The sequence below is a fragment of the Colletotrichum fioriniae genome (genome assembly GCF_027942845.1).
Source record: "Colletotrichum fioriniae strain IMI 355084 chromosome Unknown scaffold_2, whole genome shotgun sequence".
In the NCBI taxonomy this organism is placed as follows: domain Eukaryota; kingdom Fungi; phylum Ascomycota; class Sordariomycetes; order Glomerellales; family Glomerellaceae; genus Colletotrichum; species Colletotrichum fioriniae.
The window spans coordinates 2019207-2046743 of NW_027076838.1; the positions used below are offsets into that span (position 1 = coordinate 2019207).

Below are 27537 nucleotides of genomic sequence, written 5' to 3' on the forward strand. Positions count from 1 at the left end.
GCCCAATAAGGAGCCTTGGGCGACTCCGGGGACACAAGCTAGGAGTACCAGGGGATTTGACGGCTGCATCGGGGGGCTGTCCAGTGGTTGAACGTGGTTGAGAAATCATACTCCGTACATCGCCTTGGAATAAAGCTTGGAGGAAATCTGCCTAAGTAGTGTAAGATACCATACGGTCGTCTTAGAGTTGCTACCTACCTTACCTGCCTTAGGTTGAATATAAGGTACCAGACGACGGCGTGCGGAAGTCTGGTGAGTGAGCAGAGGTAAAATTCGCAGCTAACCTGGAACGCCAACACTAGTAAGCTGAAGCTGCTGCACGCAGTCGTGGCATTCTACGGCAGAAGAGGAGGCCACTGGGAGAAGCAGAAAGAAGTCAGGCTGGACGTCTGCCAGTACCAAAAACAACCAAAATACAAGAACCTGAAGCTTGGTCTTCGTTAGCGCTTCTCCTGGGGCTCGCCAGGTTCCTCTCTGCGACAGGGGTACCCTCCAAGAATTTTCCACGTTAGTCCAATTTGGGAATTAGTGCCACTCCTGTTGCCAGGGCTGCTGGAAGAGGTGGGAAGGTACCCGCGCCCCGCTCGTCGTCGTCGTTGCTTCCTTTTCTCATTTGCGACGAATAGCCTGCGACTTCCTCAGGTGCTAAGGTGCCATGCCACCCTTAAGACGCTTACCTCACCACCTCAGTGTGAGGACCAAGGTGAGGTACCTACCTAAGGTACTCTAAGGTAAGGTAAGGTAAGGTAGGTATGTACTTGTAAGTCCGCGCACCCAGTGGGAGCCGTGATGCCGTCCGCGGCGCCCTCGAGAAGCCTCAAGGTGTGTGCGGTTGCTGTTCGTCCCCGGCTGTTGCTGCGTTGGGTGCTTGTTATGATGTCGCCATGAGTACCTACTTTGGAAGAAAGCAAAGAGGAAGGCTCGATCGCGCACCTGTCTGTTTCAACCTCAACACTTCCTGCCTCTTCTTAAGCTCAAGTGCGCCCATCTTTTCCCACCTGACACTTCATCCATTCCATCACCATCTCAATCCAAACAAACTTGCCCGGTCCATACTACAAATAAGTCCCTTCAAGGCTCCAACACTCTACGCACAAGAAAATCAAGAATCACAACCACACCACTCCCAGAATTCAAATTGCTGATCTTCTGGTGCTACTTTCTCCAAAAAGCCAACCATCCATCCGCACACCCCCAGCAACAGTAACGCGTGCGAGTAATTATAGGAAAAGCCCCGTCTAGGTGTTGATGTAAGTCGCATGCCTGCCTGCCTCTCCGCCAAACCCGCACACGCCCCCTTCCATGCTCTACCCCTGATTCGACTTCGCCTAATTTCGCGCCTGCGCGAGACGAGGAAGCCTTTTTCTACCCAGCTGTCCCCCTCTCCCATCGTTGCCGGTTTCTCTCCCTTCCGTTTCCTCACGAGCCTATTCCCGACATTCGTTGTTGACCTTTTTTGCTAAATTACAGTAGTTCGATACCTAATACTCCTACACTCGTTCATCACTTAATTTTCGAAAAACAACCCAATCCGTCACAATGAAGAGCTTCACCTCTGTCCTCGTCGCCGGCTTCGCTGCCCTGGCCCAGGCTGTTCAGCTTACCAACACCAACTTCAACGTCCAGGCTGGTCAGGCCTTCGAGATCACCTGGTCTGATGCCTCTGGCCCCGTTACTCTCACTCTGAAGAACGGCCCCAGCACCGACCTCAAGACCGTCTCCACCATCGCCAGTGAGTACATCTCGAGTCCTGGTGAGATGTCTTCTGATACTGACTTCTATTCCAGCTGGCCAGAGTGGTACCTCCTTCTCCTGGACTCCTTCCTCCACCCTCCCCAGCGACCAGTACGCCATCGAGATCTCAGACTCTACTGGCACTCCCAACTACTCTGAGCAGTTCACCTTGACCACCTCCGTCACTGCTTCCGCCTCCGTCTCCTCGGCTTCTGCCTCTGCCTCCGCCTCCGCTTCCGCTACCATCACCACCACCGTCGCTGCTTCCACCATCACCTCCTCCGCCTCTGCCTCTTCCGCCTCCGCCGAGAGCAGCTCGGCCTCTTCCGCTGCTAACTCCACCGCTGCCTCCACTGTCTCTACCAGCACCCGCGCTAGCACCCGTACGTACTCATCTACTTGAAGCAGAAGAACCTTGACTAAACCATTGAATAGGCACCAGCGCTACCAGCTCCTCCACCAGCTCTCCTACCACTGTCCCCGGCAGTGACGCTGTCCGCATGGGCTCTCCCATTGCCTTGATCGGCCTCACCGTCGCTGCCATGCTCTACTTCCAGTAAGCTGGTGGCTTGTGAGGATGTCCAGGCTGTCTCAGCCCAATGACTGGTATATGATGCGAACAAAGGTTTATAATATAGTAATGCGATCCAAGAACGGACAGGACCAGGAGTTGCATTTCAGATGAAGCAAGCGGGTCGAGTTGCAAAACGCTCTCGAAGGACAGGGGATGATTAAGTAAACATTGTGTGTTAGTAGGGCCTATCGGAAATCTTTGGGCCTGTAAACAATCGATTAGCACCCAATCCATTGTTGCCTTTCAACATCTTGAGTTCTGCTGCCTATGATTGTCTTTACTGTGTGACATGGGTCATCTTGACCCCGCGTCTTAACATTACCATTTCAGGCTGCATGCATCTCATGACTGTTTGTCCTCGGTGAGGTGACATTTCCGTCTGCACCTCAAAGCGGTGTCACTCGACCTGCGCCTATCCCACTCGGAAGCGGACGTGCTCTGCCTCTGGCATGAGAAGCATGCAACATTATGCATTCGTACGGCGCATTATTACCATACTTTCAAGGACAAACAATAAAACATCGATATTGGTTCATCCACACAAAACTTCAACGTCTTCCTGCCCTTCATCCACAATGTAAGGTAGGTTTTTTTTTATAGGCGCAGCCCATTGGGTTTCCCCAGAGAATAAAGCTGTTTCATACTGTATCTTTCTCGACCCAGATCAGTGGTTCATACAGCAGACCAACCCCACGTGGAGAAAAAAGGAGAACGGGTGCAGACTCCAGAGCTGACGTGGAGTTCAAAAGGAGGAGAAAAAAAGGGGGGGCTCCGTCCATTAAAAAAGGAAGAAGCAACAAGAAACCCGCCCAAGCAGAGTCACGGCTGCGATCGGCAAGTTCCCAGTGCCTCGCCCCGCTTCATGGCAAGGACAAAGGAGAAGAAGAAACAAGGGGGGGGGAAAGGGAAGGCGATTGGACCTCTTGTTCGACCGTTCCTGCCGATCGCATGAGCCAAAACGTGTAGTTTAATCGGTGGAGAAGTAAAATCCAAGCAGAAGCATGCAACGAATTGAGGCGAGTAGAGATTGGGTTTTCAGGTAGAGTACGACGAACCGGTCAGAATTCGATTTTGGGTGGTATTTTCTGAAACTGCTATAACTGACTGATTGCTGACTTGATGACTCTTCATCGCGTGTGTATAAGAGAGTAAGATATTGCTCAGAATCCCTTATACAACATTGCTATGTCACCGAATGAGAAATTGGGGACGGTCCAGAATTAACGATACAACGGACAAATGCAGCGGTGGCGCTCCTTTTTTGGGCTTCTATCGGGGGTAGTTTCTGCGCAACTGGGAAATGCAGTAATGAGCTTCAGATGCGGCAAATAGTGTTGATAATGATACAAGACGGCCCTAAAGGCGACTCTTGGACGTGGCCTTGGAGTCGTCTGACGCAATGAGGACGAGAACACAAATGTCGTCAATCTTGCCGCCGTGCCAGTTCTCCTGCGGGTAATACTTCTGCACTCCCTTGGCGAAGGGGCCGTCGACGTTGCGGTTTAGACTCGCGGACTTGGCGGCGGACGTGATTTCCGCCGCGAGCACGCTTTGCAAGGTAAGGAACTTTGAAGACGGTCGCTCTGAGGCGTCTTCGGCGGGTTTTGTAAAGGGCTTGAGATTGTCGACGACGCGGACGCCATTCTTCGTCATGAGCCATGCGCCTGTCGTTGTCATGACATTGCTAACAATACGGAGGATGTCTTGGTTAAAGAGGTTGTCCCATACACCGTCGGTTGCGAAGACGATGATATCGCCGTGGCGGAGGTCATGGCGAGTGACGTCGGCGTCTTTGGGAAAGTCGCATAGGTTCTGGCCACCAAAAGCTGCCATCCGAGCGGCTACGCTGGGAGGCACGATGGAGAGCTGATAAGGAGTGTTGAAGGCATGCGTTTGGGGTTCGGAGTAGGTGTGTACGGCGTTCAATCGGAGCTGGATGAAGCCAGAGTCGCCTAGGTTGGCAATGTCGAGGTTGCCGTCCGAGGATGCTACAGCAACGCAAGCTGTGCTGCCACCAGCGATGACGGTGCTGTCTTCGTTGATCGCCTGGTATCCCTTTTGCATCAGATCTTGCGCTCTTAGCGGCTCCTTGTCGCCCGTTCCCTTTGTGGTAGGGTCGTCTTTGATTGAACCATGTCCGTAGGCTGTCGAAGCCATGTAATCGCAAAAACCGTGGGAGAAATCCGCCGGATCAACACCAGAATCTACCCAGCCGCCGACGCCATCAGCCACACCGAGGGCTACTGCGCCAGAGTCGCCGACTCGACTGACGAAAAAGGCATCGTGTCCGCTGTCTGGCCTGGAGCGTTTGCTACGGTTCTGCTGGATGCGGTTATAGGGATTGAAGTGAAAGACGTGCGTTGATGGGTCGTAGGGATGGTCTTTCGCGGTAAAAGACGCAGCAACGTGGTAGGAAAGCTTTGCAGCCGAGTCGGACTTCATGCTTCTGGCTGTTGAGAAGTATCGCGATGAGATGTTCGTCGGAGGGGTCGACCGTTGTCGGGCGAAATACTTCGAGAAGCTGATGGATGCTAATGAACATTCAGTACGAGAATTGTAGGATTCGATGCAAAGCAAGAAGCATACCTTGTGATAATGGCCTTGTGGCAGGGAGGAGGACCAGAGGCTGGCGCAATACTGTCACCGTTGCGGCCATTGCTTCCAATGTGCTGCGATGTAGAGTGTTTCTTGGAGATGCGGTGCTTCCGCAGTCCGCATATTAACCGTATCAATTGCTCTTTAGAAATGTGACTGGAATCACATAGCTAAACTGCGGACCCAAGATACTTCGAAGCTCGAGACGCTTCTTCGACACAGGCACTTTCGCAACGTCAAATGGACAGACGACTTGTGATAGGTAGTCGCGTCTGAAAGGGAATGCAACGTCCACTTGATGTCATAAGAAAAAGGTCCCAACCCCAGATTCCCCAGGGATGCTATCTATCCGGGGTATTTCCGCTGAGTCAGCTGTCAGCTGCTCCCGGTCCTAGATGCCGGTTTATTCCACACGAAAACTGGGGGAAAGAAGCTGCGCGCTGCTTTAAGTCATCACCAGCCGGGAGTCCGGATGTATAGATATGATTGTCAACATGCGCAGCGACATAAGTTACGGATAGTCTGGGGATTCGAACATCGATGTCGTACTCACATAACAATGAGGATGCTGTTGAATGGAGAGTTTTTGATCATCAAGTTGGCTTGCTGAGCATTTATCCGGAAGCACAACGTAAGAGCTCGGGATGGAGGTCAAAAGCGGCAGCGCAAATGTGGTTTAAAATCACTCAGCAATGATTGGTCGAAGGCCCCACTCTTTTGCTCCGGCCGCTTCGACACAATAACCGAGGGATTGAAGCAAACTTCCATGATGTCTTCCACTACACTCTGAACCGCCACCAAGGATAATACTACGGTGAATCGCAGCTTTCCCACATCGCGCCCCGCCAATTCGTTGGAATCGCTCATCTTCCGTTCGGTGTGTCAACAATCAATTCATCTATCTTCATTTTCTGTCCAGCCGAACACGAAAACCAACCGCCATAATGGCATCTCTCCGCTCTTCTACCCGCGTCTTGGGCTCGGCCACTAAGGCTGCTTTTCGCCCTGCCGTCACTATTCCTCGCCGTGGCCTGGCTACCCCCAGCGATCAAGTGCCTGCGACAAAGGAGCCCAAAATGAAGAAGTTCACCATCTACCGCTGGAACCCCGACACGCCGACTGAGAAGCCCAAGATGCAAGAGTACACGCTGGACCTGAACAAGACCGGACCCATGATGCTGGATGCATTGATTCGGATCAAGAACGAGCTGGACCCTACCCTTACCTTCCGCAGAAGCTGCAGAGAGGGCATTTGCGGTAGCTGCGCCATGAACATTAACGGCCAGAACACGCTTGCTTGCCTTTGTACGTGGACTCCTGAAGCACCCTTATAGCCACCTGGCTTCGCAAGCTGGTGAAAGAACTCATGGCGATTCAATGCTAACAAGTACGAAAGGCCGCATTCCTTCAGAGAACGCTTCAGACGTTAAGGTCTACCCTTTGCCTCACACCTACGTCGTCAAGGACTTAGTGCCCGACTTGACCCAGTTCTACAAGCAATACCGCTCAATCAAGCCCTACCTCCAGAGAGACACTCCTGCTCCTGATGTACGTGATTCAGACTGCAGCATCTCGCGCGATCCCAGCTAATTTCCACCATAGGGCAAGGAATATCGCCAGAGCGTCGCCGACCGAAAGAAGTTGAGCGGTCTGTACGAGTGCATTCTTTGCGCCTGCTGCTCAACCTCGTGCCCGTCCTACTGGTGGAACTCTGAGGAGTACCTGGGACCCGCCATCCTCCTCCAGTCCTACCGCTGGCTTGCCGACTCTCGCGATCAGAAGAAGGCCGAGCGCAAGGCTGCCCTCGACAACTCCATGAGCTTGTACCGTTGCCACACGATTCTCAACTGCACACGTGCCTGCCCCAAGGGCCTGAACCCCGGCAAGGCTATTGCCGAGATCAAGAAGCAGATGGCTTTTTAAGAAGCTAGAGAAGCTGTGGGGTCTACGTTTGGAGTCATAATCTTGGGCGGCGCGATATTGGCTGTATACTAGGTAGTGTGTACTTTATGAGCATGGCTGGAGTTTGAACTCCTTGGACACACTAAAAGGGGACTTTGAATTCAGGCTTTCTTTTGTTTTCGTTAGCCCGCAGTAACTCATAGGAGTTTGGCCCTGTGTCTGAAAGTGCCTGAGCGGCGAGATGGGAGACAGAGCCTAGGCCCGAGATTGTTACGGCACGTTTATGAACGAGCCGATCGAAGGGGGCGCAGAGGGCGCGATACCAGTGAGTCGCCACGGACGAATTGTTTGCAACGGGGTGGCTTCACCATACCAGATACCTAGAGTAACCCTAAATTACTATTTTCAACACTTATCTTCCGTAGCACAAGTGCTATTGTGGGTCAATTGGTCCCGTAGTAACAGCGCAGATCTTTGCGCCTGACCAAGTCGCATTACTGTGTTGAAGACATAAAAAGTCTAATTGGCTGGCGTTTCAATTGTCGGTATAGAGTCACGTTCTCCTTTTAGTTGAAACTGTGGTTGTCTACCGAGGCTCTGCACTGTTTGAAAGTGTGGCAAAGTAGAACTGCTGACGATGGGCGATTCTCGTCGTGAAGTCATGGACTTTCTCCTCCCCATCGACAAAGAGACCCAGTTCCACCCGCACCTCGGCAATGCCGCCCAGGAACGGGCAAAGAGCACCCGTAGTGTAAACAATTTAACTTGCAAACTGACAAGTTATCAAGCTGTCAGTGGAAGAGAAATGCCAGAAATATAGAGATAACAATTGACCGCTGCAATAGACATTGACCTTTGGTCGTTAACTGTCTGTTAAGAATAGAACCTCGAGTTTCGGGCGGCTGATCAACGAAGGCTAAGCTTTCATCCGGTCGCACTGATGATACCCCGGAATCGATCTCGGAATTTGACGGGACTTTGCATGTGAACTCTGCCCCGGAAACCAACTGTGGCTTGACTGTGATTGTGGCGTAAATCCACTAGCCATAGCTATTCCAACCAATCACCGACAGTGTGATTACCCGAGGTGCCGAGCTGACTTATTGCAGAAGACGTGTGCGAGGTTTGCCGTGGTTTATTCCGTACTTTTCTCCATACACTGGTTGGAGGTCTATCCATCACCTAGAGCCAGCACCTCGTTTTGGAGACCAATTCAATTCGACGGTGAGTATCCCAAGTTCCAGGTACCTCTGGCACCAATTTGCTAACTCTGCAATTTCAGGCTTGACCTCTCCTCTCTCTCTTCCGTCTTTCGATAACGGTCAGTACCGATCTATCCATCTACCCGGTTACACACGAGTGGGTTTCAACCCAACATATTCGGCCATCACCACCTCGCCCCCTTCGCCTCCCGCGACTCGAGACAGCATATATACACACAATCACGACCGAGACGCATACTGACACTGCAAGATAGTGTACACATCAATCATGGCCTCATCAATGGCGTTGAGGAGATTTGCTGCCAAGCCTGCTGTACGTCGCTCCTTTGATCCGGCCCTGAATTCAGATACGGCCTCGGCTTGAACAGTAGAACTAATACCTGGCAATCTCAGTTCTCGCAGGCGCGCGCATTCTCCACGACTAGATCCGCCGCGCGGATTTACGCGAACCAGCACCTTCGCGCAAAGGAGGCTTCGCCTTACCTTTCCAGCAAGTACCCCGTCGTCGACCATGAGTACGATGCCATCGTTGTCGGCGCCGGTGGTGCTGGTCTCCGTGCCGCCTTTGGTCTCGCAGAGGCTGGCTTCAACACTGCCTGTATCTCAAAGCTTTTCCCTACCAGAAGTCACACCGTCGCCGCTCAGGGTGGCATCAACGCCGCCCTCGGAAACATGCACGAGGACGACTGGAGATGGCACATGTACGATACAGTCAAGGGTTCAGATTGGCTCGGTGACCAGGATGCTATTCATTACATGACCCGTGAGGCGCCCGCCTCCATCGTCGAGCTTGAGAATTACGGATGTCCCTTCTCAAGAACCGAGGATGGCAAGATGTGAGTTGAAAAAAGAAGGCCCACCAGAAACACCTTTGTTCCAGACAGATGCTGACATCTCTCGCTTCACAGTTACCAGCGCGCTTTCGGTGGTCAGTCCCAGAAGTTTGGTAAGGGTGGACAGGCTTACAGATGCTGCGCCGCTGAGGATCGTACCGGCCATGCTCTTCTCCACACCCTTTACGGACAGTCTCTCCGTCACAACACCAACTACTTTATCGAATTCTTCGCTCTCGACCTGATTATGCAGGATGGCGAGTGCCGTGGTGTTGTCGCCTACAACCAGGAGGACGGCACTCTGCACCGTTTCCTCGCTAACCACACTGTCTTGGCCACTGGCGGATACGGACGTGCCTACTTCTCTTGCACATCTGCCCACACCTGCACCGGTGACGGTATGGCCATGGTTGCTCGTGCTGGTCTGCCTAACCAGGATCTGGAGTTCGTTCAGTTCCACCCCACTGGCATCTACGGCGCTGGCTGCTTGATTACGGAGGGAGCTCGTGGTGAGGGTGGTTACCTTCTGAACTCCGAGGGTGAGCGCTTCATGGAGCGTTACGCCCCCACCGCCAAGGATCTTGCGTCCCGTGACGTCGTCTCCCGTTCCATGACCATGGAGATTCGCGAGGGACGTGGTGTTGGCGAGGAGAAGGATCACATTTTCTTGCAGCTCAGCCATCTGCCCGCCGAGGTTCTTCACGAGCGTCTGCCCGGTATCTCCGAGACTGCCGGCATTTTCGCTGGTGTCGACGTTCGCACCCAGCCTATTCCCGTTCTGCCCACTGTCCACTACAACATGGGTGGTATTCCTACCAAGTACACCGGTGAGGTCATCACTGTTGACGAGTCTGGCAACGACAAGGTCGTTCCTGGTCTGTTCGCCTGCGGTGAGGCCGCCTGTGTCTCCGTCCACGGTGCCAACCGTCTGGGTGCCAACTCTCTCCTCGACTTGGTCGTCTTCGGCCGTGCCGTTTCCCACACCATCCGTGATAAGTTCACTCCTGGTACCAAGCACAAGCCTCTGGCTGCTGATGCTGGTGCTGAGGCCATTGAGACTCTGGATGACGTTCGCACGCGCGAGGGTAGCAGAACCACCTCCGACGTTCGTCTGTCTATGCAGAAGGCTATGCAGACTGAGGTCAGCGTTTTCAGAACACAGGAGTCTCTGGATGAGGGTGTCCGCAAGATGACCGAGATTGACGCTCAGTTCCCCGATGTTTCCATCAAGGACAAGAGCATGATCTGGAACTCTGACTTGGTTGAGACCCTTGAGCTCCGCAACCTGTTGACCTGCGCGTAAGTTCCACTGAACAATCTTTCTCCACGGAGACGTTAACTAACGAGAAATAGTTCCCAAACCGCCACTTCCGCCGCCGCTCGCAAGGAGTCTCGTGGTGCCCACGCCCGCGAGGACTTCCCCGACCGTGACGACGTCAACTGGATGAAGCACACCCTCTCCTTCCAAAAGAACCCCCACGGCAAGGTCGACCTCGGCTACCGTGGCGTCATTGCCAACACTCTGGACGAGAACGAGTGCAAGGCTGTTCCTCCCTTCAAGCGTGTGTACTAAACCTGTTATGATTAGAACCGGTGTCGGGTGTTGGTAGGAAATTCGGTTACGTGAGGAGAAGGGAAGACGAAGACGAGAGGAGGGTCAGAGAGTGGCGGAAGGCAATATCAAAGGCAATCGTAATACCACGACAACAATTTAGTTAATGATCGTGGGTGAGCCGCGTGGGGGATATCGCTACCTGGACCCTTTGGAATCAGGCTATTAGGGCTGGTGCATACACCGCAGGCTTTTGGGCTTTGGCTCTGGAGTTAAAAACGTGTAAAGTAGGAGGAGAAATTCATTTTGTTCAAAGACTCACTCGGATTGGCTATTCTCGTTCTCCTTGGCGCTTCGACGGACAGTACTGAGTTATCAACTAATTGCGAGGCACAGAGAAACTATAGTATAAGCTCTGGAATATGGTAGAAGTCATGACTACAACGACAGCATCATCGTATAAGAAACTGAAGTATCCTTATTGAGACCCGGTAGCCACTATGTACTGTGAAAGGAACCATGTATTCATTATATATTCATTATACAAGATCATGAAACGTCGTCTCGATTGCTTTCTAGTTCTTCCATCCCATTCATGAACTTTACAGCGTCGGCGAGCGTCTTCAGTAATCGGTAGGTAGTGTCGATGGGTCAACAGTCAAGCTGGACGTGGGTGTGCACAGAGGCTTGGAGTACGACGGCCAGGGCTTGCAATCGGCGTGACATCTATATTTTAACGATAAGTTAGCAAACACGATACGCTATACTAATCTGTGAGGCAGTAGAAGCGAAGCAGCAAAACTTACCCGCCATACCACTGTCCGCACTCGTTGATGTAATCAACACACACGGTACGCGTGCTGCAGTTGCTGATCAACGTCGTGGGCAAAGGAGTTAAAGCGGGCGGTGCCCGAGTGATTGTTGGGTTACGCGTGGGCGGCAGGCTGGGCCGGGTGGGCCTTGTGAAGGAGGGCTTGGACGTTCTCGAGATTGTCGACTTGCTCAGCGTGGATTTGCAAGGTGGCATGGTGGGCTTCATTTGCGGCTGGCACATGTCGTAACAGCCGCCCCATCGAATTCCGCATTCTGGGTTGATGCCGTCGAGACACATGGTTCGCGGGCAGTCGGCGGCGTTGGAGGGCGGGACTTGGATCTGGGCGGCTGAGAGGCCGACGATGGCTAGTATTGTGAGGATGTTGTTTGAGAGCATTTTGACTATTTGTTTGCGTGGTGGCCTTTGGTGATGGATGAAGATGATCGAAATCTCTGTATTTGCTGTGTGGTGAAGCTTGAGATACAGAGGGGCAGTTGTCAAGCGGGTGATGTCAGTTGCACAGTAGCAAAGCCTCCGACAAAGCTAGACATCAAGGTTACTATATATGTTCCCAGGTTTATCTCGAGGTTGTACGGGTAGGCGAGCTCTCCGATCTCCGTCATAAGGGTAGCTACCAAGACGGGAAGACGGGCACTAGCACATGTAGGTTTGTGACTCTCTCGGCCGCAGGCGAGCTTGGTTCGCCCTGCCCAGCCTCAGCAGACGCAGCCCCGGCTTGGTAGTTCATTCCACGATAGCCTCGAATTGATGGTCACCTCGGCCTTTCTGGTTTGAATGCCAAGAGAGGAAGAGATATGCTAGAGCCGAGTGCAGATCATCCCAGGGCTGGGATGAATGGGATGATGAGCGCATCCGGTTCAGAGTTGGCGAAGTAGTGCGCGCCGCAGGATCAAGCCAGAAGGTGAAGTCCGTAGTGGACGGCTCTTCGATGATCTAGGATCGACGGTGAAGTCGATGTCTTACTCTTCGGGCTGTTTTCGAACAGGTCAAATTCCATTCACAGTGCCGCAAGAAGGTTAGCAGGTTTTCGCTCCCGAAGATCAAAGGGATGAATGGACAGGATTGCTGCGGGGGCCTAGAGGGTCATGCAGACACACAAACTTTGTTCGTGATACCCTTCAGCTTGAGAGAGATTTGCGTGTGACGGAATAGGATAGAAAACGGTTTTCTGTGGGCTGTGATACACATTCTTATCGATCATGTTCTAGGAGAAGAATGAGGTCTTCTCTCACAACACAAAAGCCTGGACCCTCATGAGTAGATTTACACATAGAAATAGCGGCGATGTTCTCGATGTCGTCTAGATCAACCTGCAGAAACTCTCAATAGCTCTCTAGTGCCTCATAATCAAAAGAAGTCACCGGAGCGAGCCGACGTCAAGGCAGTACCCCTCGAGGCCCCGGATTCTCATATTCCTGCCAAGGCGCTTGTCTCAGGAGGGCGTCGATCTGGACCACCTTGTCAGCGAACGGTCTCCGCGGATAGATTTGGACCGATGATCTCTAAATCACTTCTCAAGTCGCATCCGGTCCTTCGGATCAAAAAGATCAGGGCGGTGCGTCGGTCCGTCTGTTGAGAGATGCGCCTTGTGGCGAGCGAGCAGGGTCCTATACGGGTAGTATTAGAGCAGGCATTAGCTCGGCCAGGACATTTTCCGAAGTCATTCACTAGAATGCGCAACCAGTTCACCTTGAATACCCACGTAATACCCAAGCTGTCAAGTGTGTGTGATGCTTCCAAGGGTGTGGAACCAACAAACATGGTTTGAGAGGCCACAGCCCCCTTTCACCGTTGGGAGGAATGTCACCGCAGGTGTGTTCTGGCAGCTTGCTGTGACATGCTGTGAAAGATTTCGCTCACCGCTTGGTAGTAAAAAAAACATGACATCAGTCTGGTGATAAACTTAGACAGATGTTTGAAGGGATGCCATCTCGTATTTGGCGAGGGATGTTCATCCCGGGATCCAAAAGCAGGCACCAAGCCTGACAACGTGCAAAAGCTATGAATAGCATCGAGCATGCCGCCGATTCCTTCTTACTTCGATTTTGAGTGGTGCCCAGAGAGTCTATCGATCCTTCCTCCCTGTCCGACTTGACCATTTGCCTTCCCCTACGTTCCCCAAGTCAAGGACATGTTGGTAGGAACGCGGGGAGGGACCACACACGTCGCACTGAGACATAAGCCATGGCAGGCTCCTGTCGTCTGTCATAGTTGCTTCGATTTTGCACTTTGATCCTTGCCACATATTCAGTGCTCTGATGTGCTTATAGGTTCCTTCCGTGATAGAAGTCAGACAGTCAGCGATCGCCACGCTTGAATGAGACAGCTCCTTCTCGTATAGCATGTACCAGGCGTGCTGGGGCATGATAATCGACTGCGAGTCACCAAACGAGGCCGTCTTTAGTAAGGTCTATTGTTGGCAAATACATGTAAGTGGCTCAAAGTTGAGTGAAAAGAGGGAATTAAGGCGAAGGTTCGTAGCACGAGGTGGGTTTGGTCCCAACGGTCTGTTTTTGGGTGACTCGGTGATCATCGATGGAATCATTGATTTTGAGACTCAAACCATAACCCTCCGAGTGGGAAGAAAGACATTCTACTATTTCTGATCGTTCCTCTCGATATCTAACTCGTGCTCCGCCAGTCATGCCAATCATCATCATCAGACCTTAAAGATACTATAGTAGTGTCTACAAAGTAAGAAGTCACTTGCACGCAAGAAGAATTGGCAGGTATCCTTCTCAAGCTTCAAGATGTAGGTTCACAGTTGCCCCTAGCCCTGTTTCAAGCGGTAACACACGTCTTCCCCCCAACGTTGGGCCATGTCTCAACCGCAAGTCCTCATGCATCTCCTCGGAAATTGTTCGACAATACAACCCCTTCTCACAACAGCCAAGGTGGCAGTACGGCAGTGAAGCGTCATCCCGGAAATCAAGCATCTAGGTTTTTGTAGTGACCGCCCCTTATTTGTTATTTTCTAACTTTCCTATGTACGCCTTTGCTGGTATCAATCAATGCTGCCCAAACGTGGAATGAAGTTCCACATATGCTAATAAAATCTCTTCACTTTCCCTCATTGGTTATCGAGGTACTTCTTCCAGCCTACCTCTTGCAGCTCGGCAGCCTTGTGCTCAACTTCCCGGGACATGTTGCTCATGTACTGTGCCATCTTTTGCTGGTACTCGAGGCTAGATGATCCGAGAATCTTGACTGCAAGGAGGGCAGCATTGGTCGAGTTGTTGATACCAACTGTTGCTACGGGGCAGCCGCGGGGCATCTGAACGATGCTCAACAAGCTGTCGTGACCGTCAAGATGGGTGGCCTTGACCGGCACGCCGATAACCGGTACCGTTGTCTCAGATGCCAGCATGCCTGGGAGATGGGCAGCGCCGCCGGCTTTGGTTATGTTAGCAATGTCTCCGAAGGGCCAATGGACATATGTAGACTTACCAGCTGCGATCAAGACCTTGATGCCACGCTGCGCGGCGGTCTTTCCAAGCTCAACCATACGGTGGGGTGTACGGTGAGCAGAAGTGATGTCAAGGTCATAGGGGACGTCGAAATGCTCCAGAATCTCGAAGGCACCCCTCAAGACCTTGAGGTCTGAGTCAGAACCCATGGTGACAACAACCAAGGGCTTATCGGCGTTGCGGGAGCTAGTCTTCTTGGCAGGAGACTCTTGCAGACGGAGTTGGTCTGAGGCAGCATCAAGTCGGGCTTCGCGCATGTAGTTCACCTCGTTGATCAGAGGCGCTGCTAGCCTCTCCAAGCTGGAGTTGGCAGAGTGAGTCGTCACAGTGATGTGTCCAATCTTGCGACCTGGCTTGGACGATTTGCCATAGAGGTGGAGGAAAACATCCATGTTATCATCGTATAAGGATGTGGTCAGGTCGACCAACTCTTCGTGGGAGTCTTCACGAGCACCGCCGAGAATGTTGAGCATCAGAGCGCCGGAGACGCGAGGCTGCAACTTGATAGATCGCGGGAGCATGTCCAAGATGGAGTGGAGCTGCGCCTTGTACTGCGACATGTACGGCACACCCTCAATAGTCCAGTGGCCCGAGTTGTGAGGACGAGGAGCAACCTCGTTGACGGTGATTGTGCCTATCATCAAGTTAGTTGATCCTCAAGTCTTGTAGTCTCGGCTAACTGACCATCCTTGAGCAAGAACATCTCAACAGCGAAGACACCTCTGCCCTTCACCGTCTTAATAACATCCCCAGCCACCTGGCGTGCCTTCTCACACACATCCGCACTGACTTGGCGGGGTGGGTAGTACACTGCTGGTGCAGATACTCTCCTCGTGGATAGTTTCGACGGCCGGGTAAGTGTGAACCTTTCTCAACTCGCCGTCCTCATCCTCAGTCCGCACGACCATGACGGCGAGCTCCATCTCGAAAGGCACCCACTTCTCAGCGTAGAGTGAGAGCTTGCCCATCGTCCGAATAGCCTCCTCGTAGTCCTCCGGGCCTCTAACCTTGAAGTTACCACGGCCGTCATACGAACCCTTTCTCGCCTTCAGCATGAATGGGAATTGGAATGCCCTGTAAGCGGCCGTGAGGCTCTCAGGCATAGCAGGGGCCGGATTCAATGGCCATCTGAGGGGCAATGGGAAGACCACCCTTGGCGAAGTGCTCTTTTTGCAAGTACTTGTCCTGGATCAGACGTAGAGTCTGCCAATGGGGGTGACAGGGTACTTTCTTGACGGTGCCTGGAGCAGTGATAACACCGCGGGTCGCAATCTCCTCGAGAACCTCAGTGTTAACGTGCTCGATCTCAACAGTAAGGACGTCACACATGGCAGCCAGTTCTCTGATCTTGGCCGGGTCCTTGAAGGAACCGGTGACGTGCCGGCTGTTTTGGTTAGCTTGCTTCGCAGGACAATTGGCCTCGTCCAGAATCGCAATATCGATGCCGAGGGGCCCCGCGGCCTCGCACAACATTCGGCCCAACTGGCCACCTCCAAGGAGGCCGATGACGGGCTTCTTGACCATTGTGAGAATCGACTTTGAGGTTGATATAGCGCGAGTGCGGAGGTGAAGAGAAGCAAGATAGCAAGAAACAAGAGCCCAGGTCAACAGAAGTGTGGAGAGAGTGTTTCCCGAGGGAAGAAACGACTCATAAGTGCAAGCACTTGGCTGGGGTAGAGCAAAGTTTTGACGCAGGAAGTTTACAGGTTTCTGCCTCATTGGGCAGGCGGTGAAAAATCACCCCGCCGTTATCGTCGCAAGAGAGCCCCACCCCCACTATGACAGCCCAGGTGAGGATCGCCCATCTGGGTTTGACGCCACAGGGCCCCCCCTGCTCCACTAAGAACCGCTGTAATTCTTCACTGCAGGCGCCTTCGACGTTGTGAGTGCATCCCAATTCGACTCATCCACGCTCTCATCTCAACTTGGGCATTTTATCACTCACTCTCGTGGGTGTCCTTATAGTCGCCATGGCGGCCGACCTCTATAATGGAACTCTTTCAGATAGAACACAGTGGGTTTTGAGTTTCACTTTTCATTCACTATGAGTCAAGGTGACTGACAACGTGTGACTCTATGCAGTCCCCTGAAAATATTCCATGCTGCCAAGAGTCAAGATAGATTTCTGAACGTCTCGGCCCCTATGGTGAGATACAGCAAGGTGATTAAACTCTCATATTTCAGACAAGAAAGGCCATTGACTCACCATCACACAGCTCGCTTTCCGTCAAACCGTTCACGAATATGCTACCGATCTCTGCTGGACACCCATGATCTTGTCCAAGGAGTTCAACCGCAATAACTTTGCCCGTGACAGTGGTTCGTTGACTCCCTTGCGCCTCACTCCGGTATATTACCACGGTCTGACTCTTCTCCAAAGACCTCACAATATCCACTCGTGGAGTTCAGCCTCCCACGATAGTTCAATTTGGCGCAAACAGCCCTCTCGAGCTCGCCCGCTCATCATCTCTTGCCGCCCCTTTTGTCAACGGTGTCGATCTCAACTGTGGGTGCCCACAGTCATGGGCTTGCGCAGAGACCCTTGGTGCCGCTCTTATGGAGCAGCGCGAAATTGTGAGAGATATGGTCATTGAGACTCGTCAACGTTTAGCTAGTGACGGCTGGCATGTTGGCAAGGAGCGGGATATCGACAGTCCAAAGGGGAGGAGCGTCAGCGTCAAGATCCGTGTGCATAAGGACTTGAGGTGAGTGCACCTTGTCCCTGAGCTTCTCGCTCACATCCCCTCGGGCACCGTCCTCTGCTGACTCTCATGCTTCACTGACTAGGAAGACGATGGACTTCATCGACACCGTCATTGGCAACCCCCTGAACCGTAATATCGACTTCCTGACGATCCACCCCCGCACACGTCACACGGCATCCACCACCCCTATTAACACCGAATCTCTTGGCATTCTCCTTGAGAAATACGGCGACACGCTCCCAATCCTTCTATCTGGCGATGTCTTCTCCATGGCAACGCTACCCCTCTCGACGGTATCCAAAGCACCAGAAGAACCTTTGGAACCGACACTGATCAACAGCCACAATGGCTATACGGACTTCACCCCCAGTGGCACCAAGTTAGCAGGTCTTATGTCTGCGCGGGGTATCCTCGCAAACCCTGCTCTTTACGCTGGGTTCGAGTCTTGTCCGTGGGAGGCTGTCGAATGCTTCATGCGCCACGTCGTTCGCGCCCCGATGCCAGTGAAGCTCGTTCAGCATCACCTTCACGAGATGTGCGGACCAGGTATGGGACCGGATAAGCGTGCTTTGCTGAATCGGCAGGAGAGGGCAGCATTGCTCGCTCTCGACAACATGGTGGACGTGATAGACTTCTTGGATGATGCGATCAATCGCAAGACAGGCAGGACGGAAGGACTTCATCGAGAGCCGAGACGTAGCTCAACAATTCCTATACCATAAACTAACACCCTCTCAATCTGCAGCAATGTTTTTGACTTTAGGATGAATTCGCTATGAATTGTAATCACTGCCAAAGGTATTCCCTACCTTTGCAAAGCATCGCTTGCGCCATGACCTCTGCCAAACTGCCACCCTTGGAACGCCGTGTCTCTGTAGAGTGTGCTGTGACTCTTGCGCAAACCAAGATGCTTGCGCTTGAAGCCGCCTTAAGTAAGTGACCACTATGGTACATAAGCGTCGTCTTGCGCCTGTCGACCCTTTGTCCGAATACCCGCCGTGAAATGCGATGGACCTCCAACGCCCGTGGTCCGTGGAATTATTACAATGTTACAGGCTAGAGCTCCTAGTCCAAAACCTCTCCTTCATCTTCATCGGACAGTCGTGCCCTCTTCTGTTCTCTGCCCTCAGAATCCGAGTCAACTTCTTTCCTCTTTCCTGGGGACGCCAGACTATTGCCATTCGCTTTTTCTGGCTCCTTAAGCGTGGCCTGCGAGCCAGACTCAGTATTAGTGACGTCGTCGCGGCCATTAGCCCTAGCTCTTGGGCTCTGCGTTCCTCTATCCAGCTCAAACGGCGTGCCTGCTGTAGACGAGAGAGCGTCCTGGCTCATCGGATCCCTCGGCTGTCTAGTATTGGCCAGGTCAAACGCAGGTGATGGCAGTGACGGATTCTGTTTACGGAGCGGGTTCTCAGTGTAAAACTGTCGGACAATGTCGATGGCCTTGGCACACTTGTCTTCGTTTCCCTTCAGTGCCCTCCACCACGGTTCGCCGTTGACGTCTTCGATCTTCTGCTGTGTGTGTATACTGGCAAAGAAGATGGCACTGATGGCAACGTCGCGTGCTTCGAGCAGTAGAGGGATGGAGGTAAGGCAGGCGTCGCTGCAGAACGCCCAGGCTGATTGCCTCAGATGCTTGTTATGAACAATATCGAGTTGCCCAAGAAGCTCGAAAAGACGCTGGTACGGGTTTTCCACCATGAGGTCAAATGTGAGGTATTCCAGCATCAACTCCTCGTACATGAGAATGCTGTCTCTCCACCGCCAGTACTCCTTGCTCATCTCATCTATCATTAGCTTCGGGTTCTTTTGGGCGACCTTTGCCACTGTGATGATAATTTCCTTCGTCTTCCGACAGTTTTCTTCTGTCTTATTCGCGAGAAAGAGCGCAGTGGCTGCAATGTTCTGTTCGACCGATTCCGTCAGCATTGGTTCAGCTTGAGCCTTTTGGGTCCCTCGTTTGGATCTGGGAAGTGCGGATCGTGCCTGACGCTTATAAGACATGACCACGAACGCATTTAGACAGGGGATTGAGCAGAGATATATCTCACGTAGTGGTGGATGCCGTTCTTCTCTTCAACCATACTGTATCGCATGTAGAACCGGTGGAAGAAGACACCTGCAACCCAAAGGGTGATTTGGGGCAGGTCGAGAAGAACTCCGGCCTGATATATGAAGTTGACACCCTTTGCGCGTCGTAGGCGCTCCTCTGCCGGTGAAATGCCATCTAGAATACTCGGTGTGCTCAAGGTCTCGTCGGGAGTGAAGTACCACTGATTGGGCGGAGGTCCTGGTGTTTGCGCCCTTGACCGCTGTGGCGAACGCGTGTCTCGCTGAGAATGGGGGCGCGGGGGCGAGGTCCGCGATGAATGTGTCGGGGGAGATGGAACTGCAGGCGGCACATCAAGACGACGCCCGGGAGATCTGGATTGCCGGTCTGGTCGTGGAGGACCCGGGGGGAGCGTGGGAGGCTGGTAGGCCTCTCTCGAAGGCCGATAGCGATCAATACTAGCCATCGCCGCGAAGTTATTGTGATACTTTCAAGTCGGCGATTGGTAAGGGTTAATGCGAGAGACTGATCATGGGTGAAATGGCGCTCGCCGTCGCAAGTGGTAGTGTTGGATGATGGTGGAATCGCTTTCCTTGGTTCAGCTGAGGTGGATTTTCGACCCTGTTTGAGTCGCGTTATCTTATCAACAGAGCCACGTGATCACTTTAGACCCCTGCGAGTTCTGACCAGCAAGTGGATAACTACCTACATCGGATGGGAAAATCGAGGATAGATACCTAGGTATTCAGGTCAGGTAGATGGGGAGCTACTCGGTCTGACACTTTTGGAAAGAGAAAAAATTCAGGAAATTTATCGTATTTTGGAAAGTGCCCACGGGTTTGGTGGACAGGAAGCATCGAAATTACTTATACTAGGTACGTTATGGGCTATGGCTTGCGCTGGAAGCTATCGCCCTTCGAGGTTGGAAGGACCTTATGTAAGCTTGAGGTGCACACGGACCTTGGTGCTGAGATGTCTTCGTACCTGCAGCAGTTGTCCATTCCGAATCAGGCAACAAGGCATCAATCAGCTTGGTACGCACTTTCCCTGCTGAAGCTGGCCGTGACGCGAGCATGGAGCTGCCTGAGCTATTCCCCAAGTCAACGTCAAAGAACCCCATCCCCCATTCCAATCATCACCACGCCCATCACTTCCACGAACATCAACGAGAGCCCGCGCAGAAATAATTCTCTATCCTCATCACCCCTCATCGATCGAATAATTTCCACAATCTCCCCCGCCCGCTGACCGCCGAGATGGACAGCCTTGTGGCCAAGTACAGCCGCCCGGCGTTCGAGCAACACAACACCTTCAGAGACGATGAGCAGGAGGACCTTGAGCTCCTGGGCGGAGCGCCGCCGCTATCATTGAAGTTTGCTATGCCCCCGGTCGCACATGTGAGTTCAATTCCTTGAATAGTCTCCCGTTTGAACCTGAGATGCACCATCAGACTGACATGAGGAACCCCTCAATCCAGCCCTCCTCCTGGCTCCGCGCAGCAACAGACGACCGAGCCAACCCCGACTGCCCCATCAAGATTGCCCACGGCACAACGACCCTCGCCTTCCGTTTCCAAGGCGGTATTATCGTCGCCACCGACTCCCGTGCAACTGCCGGAAACTGGATTGCCTCGCAAACAGTCAAGAAGGTCATTGAGATCAACTCAGTGCTCCTGGGCACCATGGCCGGCGGTGCCGCTGACTGTCAGTACTGGCTTGCATGGTTGGGCATGCAGTGCCGCCTACACGAACTCCGCCACAAGCGCCGTATTTCCGTCGCCGCGGCGTCCAAGATTCTCGCCAACCTCGTCTACTCGTACAAGGGCATGGGCCTGAGCATGGGCACCATGTGTGCCGGCGTCACGAAGGAGGAGGGCCCCGCGCTGTACTACGTCGATTCGGACGGCACTCGCCTGCCTGGCAACCTCTTCTGTGTCGGTAGTGGTCAGACTTTCGCCTACGGTGTCCTGGACGCCGAGTACCGCTACGACTTGACCGACCAGGAAGCTCTCGACCTCGGTAGCCGAAGTATCCTTGCCGCTACGCACCGTGACGCCTACTCTGGTGGTTTCATCAACCTCTACCACGTCAAGGAGGAGGGCTGGGTCAAGCACGGCTTCAACGACACGAATCCCATCTTCTGGAAGACGAAGCTGGAGAAGGGCGAGTTCACCAACGTCACTGCCGACTTGGACTAGATGTCGGTGGAGAAGGACAGTGATTTGGTGCCGCTAAAGTCATACGTGTCGTGGAAATCCTTCCAGAATCCCGCTTTCAGCCGGTCTCCGGGCGAAAGCCCGAGACCGAATCCCGCTCCAGTGCCGCTTTTGCCGGGGCAGAGCGATATATCCCACCTATCACTATGACATGCAAGGAGACAAGAAGATATTACTTCCTCGCACACGAATGAATAAAACGGTTATGACAGGCAAATCGAGCGCAATCGCGGAATCGAGCATGGCTTGTTAGGTTGTCTCTTTCGACATCCGTACTCTCAAGGGAGAGTGCAGGTGTCGTGTAACTTGTACACTAGATTATGATACAAGTTCATTCTCACGCGTCTTCTACATTGTTGTTACAGGTGATGCTAAAAAAATAAGGGGTATCATAAGCTTTCAATGCTCTCTTCTTCTCCATCCAGGGACACCCAGGATCCCACCCTCTTCGCTGGACGGGTCAATCGACCACTTGCGCTCGGGATGTACGGAAAGCAAACTCTCCCAGCCAGCTTCGTACATCTCCATGCCAGTCCATGCAATCATGACCGCGTTGTCGGTACACAACGCCGGCGGGGGCGCCGTGATCTCCACATGCTCGAATCCGCGGACGTCGAGCATCTTCCGCAGCACGTGCATGAGGAAACGATTGCTCGCGACGCCGCCGCTTACGACGAGTGTTTTCAAGGCATCTTTCAGCTCCGGTTCGGCGGCATGAGCGAGGAAGATGCGAGTGGCCAGGTGCTCGAATAGGAGGCGCATGGTGGCACGGGCGAGGATCCGCCGTTCGTCGAGGGACATGGAGTCGCCTTTTGAGGTGGCGATTTTGCGGACCTCGCTGCCTAGGCCATTGAACTCGTAGGATAGCGCGCGGGAGGCGGAGAGGGGAGGGTGAAGGGTCCAGGAGTAGGGCGCGGGAGCGGCGTACGGTGCGATTTCGTCGACGCGGCGGAGGGGAGGGGTGTATTCGTAGTCGTAGTCGTAATCGTGCTGGCGTTTGGGATCTGGCGATGGTGTAGAGAAGGGGGGAAGGGAGTCGGGAAAGGCGAAGCGTTCGAGGAGGGCGCCGTACATGACGTCCCCGTGGGAGGCTAACATGTCCGGCGGGAGGATGTGCCTCGCGGCCTTGTCGAGGGCGTCGCCAACGGCGATGTTGGAGGAGGAGGCGAGGATGCGGTGGGACGCGAGGGAGTGGGAGTGGACGAGCTGGGTGTGGCCACCGGAGACTAGGAGGGTGAGGAAAGGGTATTCTGGTTTTATAGCAGCGGTGACGTCGGCTGTCGGAGAGGAGGAGGAGGTGGTGGTGGATGAGGACGCTGTAGAGGTAGTCGGATCCTGGCGGGCGAGCGCGGAGACGAGGCGAGGGGTGAGGGCGTGGGCTTGCATGTGGTTCACGGCCAGGAGGGGCACCTGCCAGGCTGTCGCGAGGCCTTTTGCCGTCGAGAGCCCGGAGGCGAGGTTCGCGGACATGCCGGGACCGCGGGTCACCGTCACGAAGTCGGGTTTCTGACGCAGAGTGCCAGCCACTGTGAGCGTGTTGTGGCGTGATGATCCTACTTCTTCTGCGTGAGTGCGACCTCCCCCTTTCCCTACTTTTTGTATTGAGTCGCCATCATCGTTGTTTTGGACTTCTCCGGCGGCGGCGGGCAGAGACGTGAGGGCTTCGGCGATGAGTGGCGCGAGCGAAGCGTCGTGGGAGCGTAGGGCGACGGGCGGGTAGACGCCGCCGTAGGCCGTGCTGTCGGATGTGATTTTGCGGTGAAAGTGGAGGGTCGCCCGGCCGTGGGTGCCAGGGTCTTTGGAGAGGAGGGCGACGCAGGTGTCATCGCACGAGGTTTCGATTGCGAGGGTCAGGAGGGTGCGGCACTGGTGCTGGCGCTGGCGATGGAGCTGGTTCCGTTCTCGAAAGGGTGACGGCCGCACATGCGCTGCCTGGGCTACGACTGCATTACCGTTGATGGTTCGGTGGAGGGGGAGAGACGGTGCGCGCCATCTTTGGAGGATCGTGAGGGCAGGGCGGGGCATTGAGGAAGTCTTTGTGTGAGTAAAAGCGTTGAGAGGTGCCTCGCGAGAGAAAGGTTGCGATGCGACGACGAGAAGTTCGGGAAGCTCTTATCTTATCATGCGTAATCTTATCAGTTGCCTTCACCGAAGGCTCACCGACTTACACGCTTCCCACACTACCTATGCTGCAACGCCTAGTGTATTCCCCAGTCCCCTGGACCATCTTATTTGTTCTAATGAGAGAGCTGGGCCTTTACGTATTATTCAATTACTACGAAATGTTCAAGAGAACTTCAATGAACTTATCTCCTTCTTCTTCCCCCGGTACAGTAGCTGGAATTAGTCAACACCGCCCCTTGCCGTGGAAAACTCGGTACGTATCGCGCACGCAAATTCCATTTTCTCTTAGAGATGGAACTCCACTTGCACATGAGCTTAGGTATTTTTGCGATAAAACATTCTGAAGAGTTCATTGATTATTATACTGGGCAGATTCTAACTGCCATGCATTTTTGAAGTCCTTTTCCTCCCGTTTACCAACCATGCAATTGTAATAATGCTAAAAATGCTGATGTCATCCCTATTTCCAACTCCAAGGTCCTGTTCGAATTCATATACAAGTCGGCCCTTACATCCTTGCCGACGTTCAGCTATCATAGAAGTTTGTGAAGTCTTCCTCATCTTTAGTTACCGCTATCCCTCCTGGCAATGAAATTAACCCACTCGCAGCGGCAGCCGCCGGTACCACCGTCGAAACCGCCAAAGGAAGCATTCTTGTCCTTTCGAGGGTTCACAGTCGTTCCCCCAAAGCCGATATCATTGGGGAGAAGCTTCGGTGTGCTCGTATCGATGCCCTGACGATCATTCACGGGCCAGTGCCATACGAACTTTTCGCCCGACTCCCCGCCGTGGGTGTCCGTCTTAATCGTGACGGGGTAAGGCATGGTGCCGGGGGTAGTGAGGAGCTGCGTGGTGTTCGCCGAGCGGGTCCAGATCTGGACGAGGAAACGCGTCTGAGACCACGTCACGAGGAACTTGGCTTCGCTCCTGCGGGATCCGCCGTCCTTGTCGAGCGGCACATTGCTCTCGCCTTCAGTCCCGTTGAGGGTAGTGACGGACTTGAGGTAGATGGTGCGCTTGAAGTAGGTGTAGAAACCGTAGTGCTCAGTCGGGAGGCCGCGATCATACAGTCGGACGGGCTGCTGAACGGCGTGGGGAAAGAGCTGTGCGGGGGCTCCAGTGCCGTCCGCCTCGAGTTCGGGGGCTGGTAGGCTGATGCCAAAGTCATCAGTAGAGTTCCCCGAACTCTGACGCTTGCCTAGGGCGCTGGGGCCGACTGTTTCACTGGTAGACTTGAGGATGCTGAGATAGAAAGGAGTCGGTTCGCCAGCTTTCTCACTAGAGACAATGCCGTCTGTTGTGTTTCCGAGGAAGTACATTTCCTGAAAGGAAGGAGGGGCTGGGTTGGGCGTGAAGACTGGGTTCTGTCTTTTGATGAGTACCGCAGCCCTAGCTATGATGCCGCCGAGGTTCAATTGGCGCTTCCCAGAGGTAGATCCGGGCCGAGGGGGTTCACCATTGGGCACATTCCAGAGATTGCGCGTGTTGTTATCCCACTGGATCTGCATGGTGAAAGTCGGCTGGTTGGGACGGTTGGGGGCCACAGATTCCTGTTCTTCTTTGGGAAGTGCACAGCTCCAAACAGTCGAAGGGCTACTGCAGCCAGTGACAGCGGCGGTGTTATCTGGGCCAACAACTGAGAGAACTCCAGTTGGCATCGGAGGAAAGTTTGTGAGGTTGAGAAAGATGCTGTCAACTGGCGCAGAGGCGTGGTTTCGCGGGATGAGGGTAACGCAGAGAACGATGATGAGAATGCTGAGGAAAAGGCTGGCTCCGCATATGCCAAGGCAAACGCGTCTCCTCTTTCGGCCTTCACGACCGCTACGACCATAGCATCCGTTCGCCGGGATGCACCCACGGCCTTTCCAGAAGCCTCCAGCTTTGCGAGCTGCAATTTCTTCCTTTTCGTGGCGACGACGCTGTCGTTCAACGCGATGACCGTTCCCTTCTGCTGCAAGGAAGTGTTCCGGCGGCACAAATGTGCCAGCGAATCGTTCTGGAAGGCGACCTTGCTGTCCAGGAGCAGGACTGTTGCCTCTCGGCGCTGGTGTCAAGGGTATGTCGGTCATGTTGATGCCGCCTTGGGAACTCATTGTTCCGTTAATGGCAGGCGAGATCGGTCCCGGAGATGGGGGGTAAAGTGCCTGCAAAGGGTGACCCGCAGGGAAGACAGCTCGGTATCTCACGGCCTTCTGCTGAGGGGGAGGAGAGTATGGAGGCGGCTGCTCTGAGGGAGCTGGGCTGGGTTCGGCAAGCTGTGTTTTCTCTGACCGGGGCTGCAGTCGTGGAGTAGCTGACCGAGAAGACGACGCGGGTGAAGGATCCCGTCTGTCCATGAGTGGTGATGGGGTCCTTCTCGGAGTGGGAACTCTGACTATCGGCGCCTCTATATTGCGTGGTGATGGTCTTGGAGATGCTGGAAGGCCTGGTCGCTGAACAATAACTTGTTGAACTTCTTGTGGCTTGAATACCGTAGGCTCCAAGGCTTTTGTTTCCGAGACCGAGACCCTGGCGCCCTTTTCACTCCACCAGTCGTCATGCGCTGATGATTTGACTGGCTGTGATTCACTCTTCTGAGGTGGGACGATAGGACTCTTCCTCTCCAGAAAGGGGGTCGTGATATGATCCCACCAACCACGAGTCTGTGTTGCCGCGCTGTCTGGGCTCTTTGATGCCTCCTTGGCCTTTGTCGGCTTTTGTCGGTTCGAGGCCTTCCCATCCTCCTCAAATAAGGTGCATGGGCTACCTCCATCATCGTCCTCGTCATCTCTGTTCTTGAGAACAACGCTAACTACTCTTTCCTGTTGTTTGTAGGTAGAGGGCACTGCAGGAACAGGAGGAGCGTCGTGGGCAACACCAACACCAACACCAACACCAAGGCCAGTTGCTTGAGAATAAATGCTGGAAGTGCGGTGTGGTGACTGGAAAGGAGAGGTGGTGTCTGGCGTGTCTGGACTCCACACAGATCTCTGCTGTGAAGGAGTCAATGGAGTGACGGTATCTGGTTTGCACATCGTGATAGGCTTGTTGGTATATCTCGGCGGCAGGTCATGCGGCGTCTCAATGATGGCTGTTTGGGGACTAATTTCTCTGTCGGCCATCTCTGACGGCAACGCGATGCCAATGACAATCGGGCGGTCGTTTGGGGATAGATCCTGCTCCAGGGGGCTGCGGCCAGCGCTTTGAGGAGACTTTGCGTTTGGGTCCGACTTCTTCATCTTCAGCCAATTCCAATTGCCAACGGACGCAGAGTTAGGCGACCCCTCAAGGGCCCTCAGTGCTGCTGCATCGACAAACTTGGGCTGCTGGAGGTCAGGAATCCGGCTCGGTTGAGCCTGTTGCTGCTGTCGCAACGTTGCCATGTCTGTAACCACCTTGATCCCTGCTTTGGCGTTCTGCGCCTTTTGCCGCTGGCGGGACTTAAGACGCCTCAGCTTTTGAACCGAGTACCGTGGCTGTGAATATCTCGTCGAAGCCGGTTTGTTTGGCCTCAAGGGACTGGGAGCGGCCGTCTTGTCCATGATGAGCTCTTGGTCATCGTCCATGATTGGGGTAACCACATCTTCATCCTCCCACTCCTCCCAGTCTTCCCTCTCGTTATGATACCGATGATCGTATGGCTGCCGTTGAGGCACGGTGGCCCCGTTGGAGGACATGTTGATGTAGGAAGTTCCAAGACTTCAGAACACAACTTTGAAGGGACAATGCGTGTAAGTCGAGTTCGAAGT

At 53.6% G+C, this 27537-nt stretch overlaps 12 protein-coding genes across 12 annotated transcripts; 5 read left to right on the plus strand and 7 right to left on the minus strand.

Moving 5' to 3' along the window:
- Positions 1-1539: 1539 nt before the first annotated feature.
- Positions 1540-2294, plus strand: N0V96_002360 (uncharacterized protein; the record flags this gene model as incomplete). Its single annotated transcript, XM_053187601.1, has 3 exons — positions 1540-1732; positions 1788-2117; positions 2170-2294. 3 exons carry the CDS (start codon positions 1540-1542, stop codon positions 2292-2294), a joined length of 648 nt encoding a protein of 215 aa, XP_053055105.1.
- A 1370-nt stretch (positions 2295-3664) lies between these two features.
- Positions 3665-4964, minus strand: PTC7 (Protein phosphatase 2C 7; the record flags this gene model as incomplete). The annotated part of the gene is made up of 2 exons (XM_065756504.1): positions 3665-4839; positions 4895-4964. 2 exons carry the CDS (start codon positions 4962-4964, stop codon positions 3665-3667), a joined length of 1245 nt encoding a protein of 414 aa, XP_065614873.1.
- An 883-nt stretch (positions 4965-5847) lies between these two features.
- SDH2 (succinate dehydrogenase complex, subunit B) lies at positions 5848-6826 on the plus strand (the record flags this gene model as incomplete). Its single annotated transcript, XM_053187599.1, has 3 exons — positions 5848-6208; positions 6300-6451; positions 6506-6826. The coding sequence occupies 3 exons, from the start codon at positions 5848-5850 to the stop codon at positions 6824-6826; spliced, it is 834 nt and encodes a 277-aa protein (XP_053055103.1).
- Positions 6827-8308: 1482 nt separating this feature from the next.
- On the plus strand, positions 8309-10434 carry SDH1 (succinate dehydrogenase flavoprotein subunit; the record flags this gene model as incomplete). The annotated part of the gene is made up of 4 exons (XM_065756505.1): positions 8309-8341; positions 8422-8864; positions 8937-10160; positions 10215-10434. The coding sequence occupies 4 exons, from the start codon at positions 8309-8311 to the stop codon at positions 10432-10434; spliced, it is 1920 nt and encodes a 639-aa protein (XP_065614874.1).
- A 602-nt stretch (positions 10435-11036) lies between these two features.
- Positions 11037-11623, minus strand: N0V96_002364 (uncharacterized protein; the record flags this gene model as incomplete). Its single annotated transcript, XM_053187597.2, has 2 exons — positions 11037-11139; positions 11220-11623. The coding sequence occupies 2 exons, from the start codon at positions 11621-11623 to the stop codon at positions 11037-11039; spliced, it is 507 nt and encodes a 168-aa protein (XP_053055101.1).
- A 2695-nt stretch (positions 11624-14318) lies between these two features.
- Positions 14319-15770, minus strand: N0V96_002365 (uncharacterized protein; the record flags this gene model as incomplete). The annotated part of the gene is made up of 4 exons (XM_065756506.1): positions 14319-14641; positions 14696-15349; positions 15400-15504; positions 15542-15770. 4 exons carry the CDS (start codon positions 15768-15770, stop codon positions 14319-14321), a joined length of 1311 nt encoding a protein of 436 aa, XP_065614875.1.
- Positions 15771-15810: 40 nt separating this feature from the next.
- Positions 15811-16239, minus strand: N0V96_002366 (uncharacterized protein; the record flags this gene model as incomplete). The annotated part of the gene is made up of 1 exon (XM_065756507.1): positions 15811-16239. The coding sequence occupies one exon, from the start codon at positions 16237-16239 to the stop codon at positions 15811-15813; it is 429 nt and encodes a 142-aa protein (XP_065614876.1).
- A 446-nt stretch (positions 16240-16685) lies between these two features.
- Positions 16686-18142, plus strand: DUS4 (tRNA dihydrouridine synthase; the record flags this gene model as incomplete). Its single annotated transcript, XM_053187595.1, has 5 exons — positions 16686-16729; positions 16798-16876; positions 16932-17034; positions 17096-17420; positions 17503-18142. The coding sequence occupies 5 exons, from the start codon at positions 16686-16688 to the stop codon at positions 18140-18142; spliced, it is 1191 nt and encodes a 396-aa protein (XP_053055099.1).
- A 343-nt stretch (positions 18143-18485) lies between these two features.
- On the minus strand, positions 18486-19936 carry N0V96_002368 (uncharacterized protein; the record flags this gene model as incomplete). Its single annotated transcript, XM_053187594.2, has 2 exons — positions 18486-19325; positions 19472-19936. 2 exons carry the CDS (start codon positions 19934-19936, stop codon positions 18486-18488), a joined length of 1305 nt encoding a protein of 434 aa, XP_053055098.1.
- Positions 19937-20726: 790 nt separating this feature from the next.
- On the plus strand, positions 20727-21667 carry PRE2 (Proteasome subunit beta type-5; the record flags this gene model as incomplete). The annotated part of the gene is made up of 2 exons (XM_065756508.1): positions 20727-20867; positions 20948-21667. 2 exons carry the CDS (start codon positions 20727-20729, stop codon positions 21665-21667), a joined length of 861 nt encoding a protein of 286 aa, XP_065614877.1.
- A 417-nt stretch (positions 21668-22084) lies between these two features.
- QRI7 (Mitochondrial tRNAs modification protein) lies at positions 22085-23710 on the minus strand (the record flags this gene model as incomplete). Its single annotated transcript, XM_053187592.1, has 1 exon — positions 22085-23710. One exon carries the CDS (start codon positions 23708-23710, stop codon positions 22085-22087), a length of 1626 nt encoding a protein of 541 aa, XP_053055096.1.
- Positions 23711-24372: 662 nt separating this feature from the next.
- Positions 24373-27465, minus strand: N0V96_002371 (uncharacterized protein; the record flags this gene model as incomplete). Its single annotated transcript, XM_053187591.2, has 1 exon — positions 24373-27465. The coding sequence occupies one exon, from the start codon at positions 27463-27465 to the stop codon at positions 24373-24375; it is 3093 nt and encodes a 1030-aa protein (XP_053055095.2).
- Between the last annotated feature and the right edge of the window lie 72 nt (positions 27466-27537).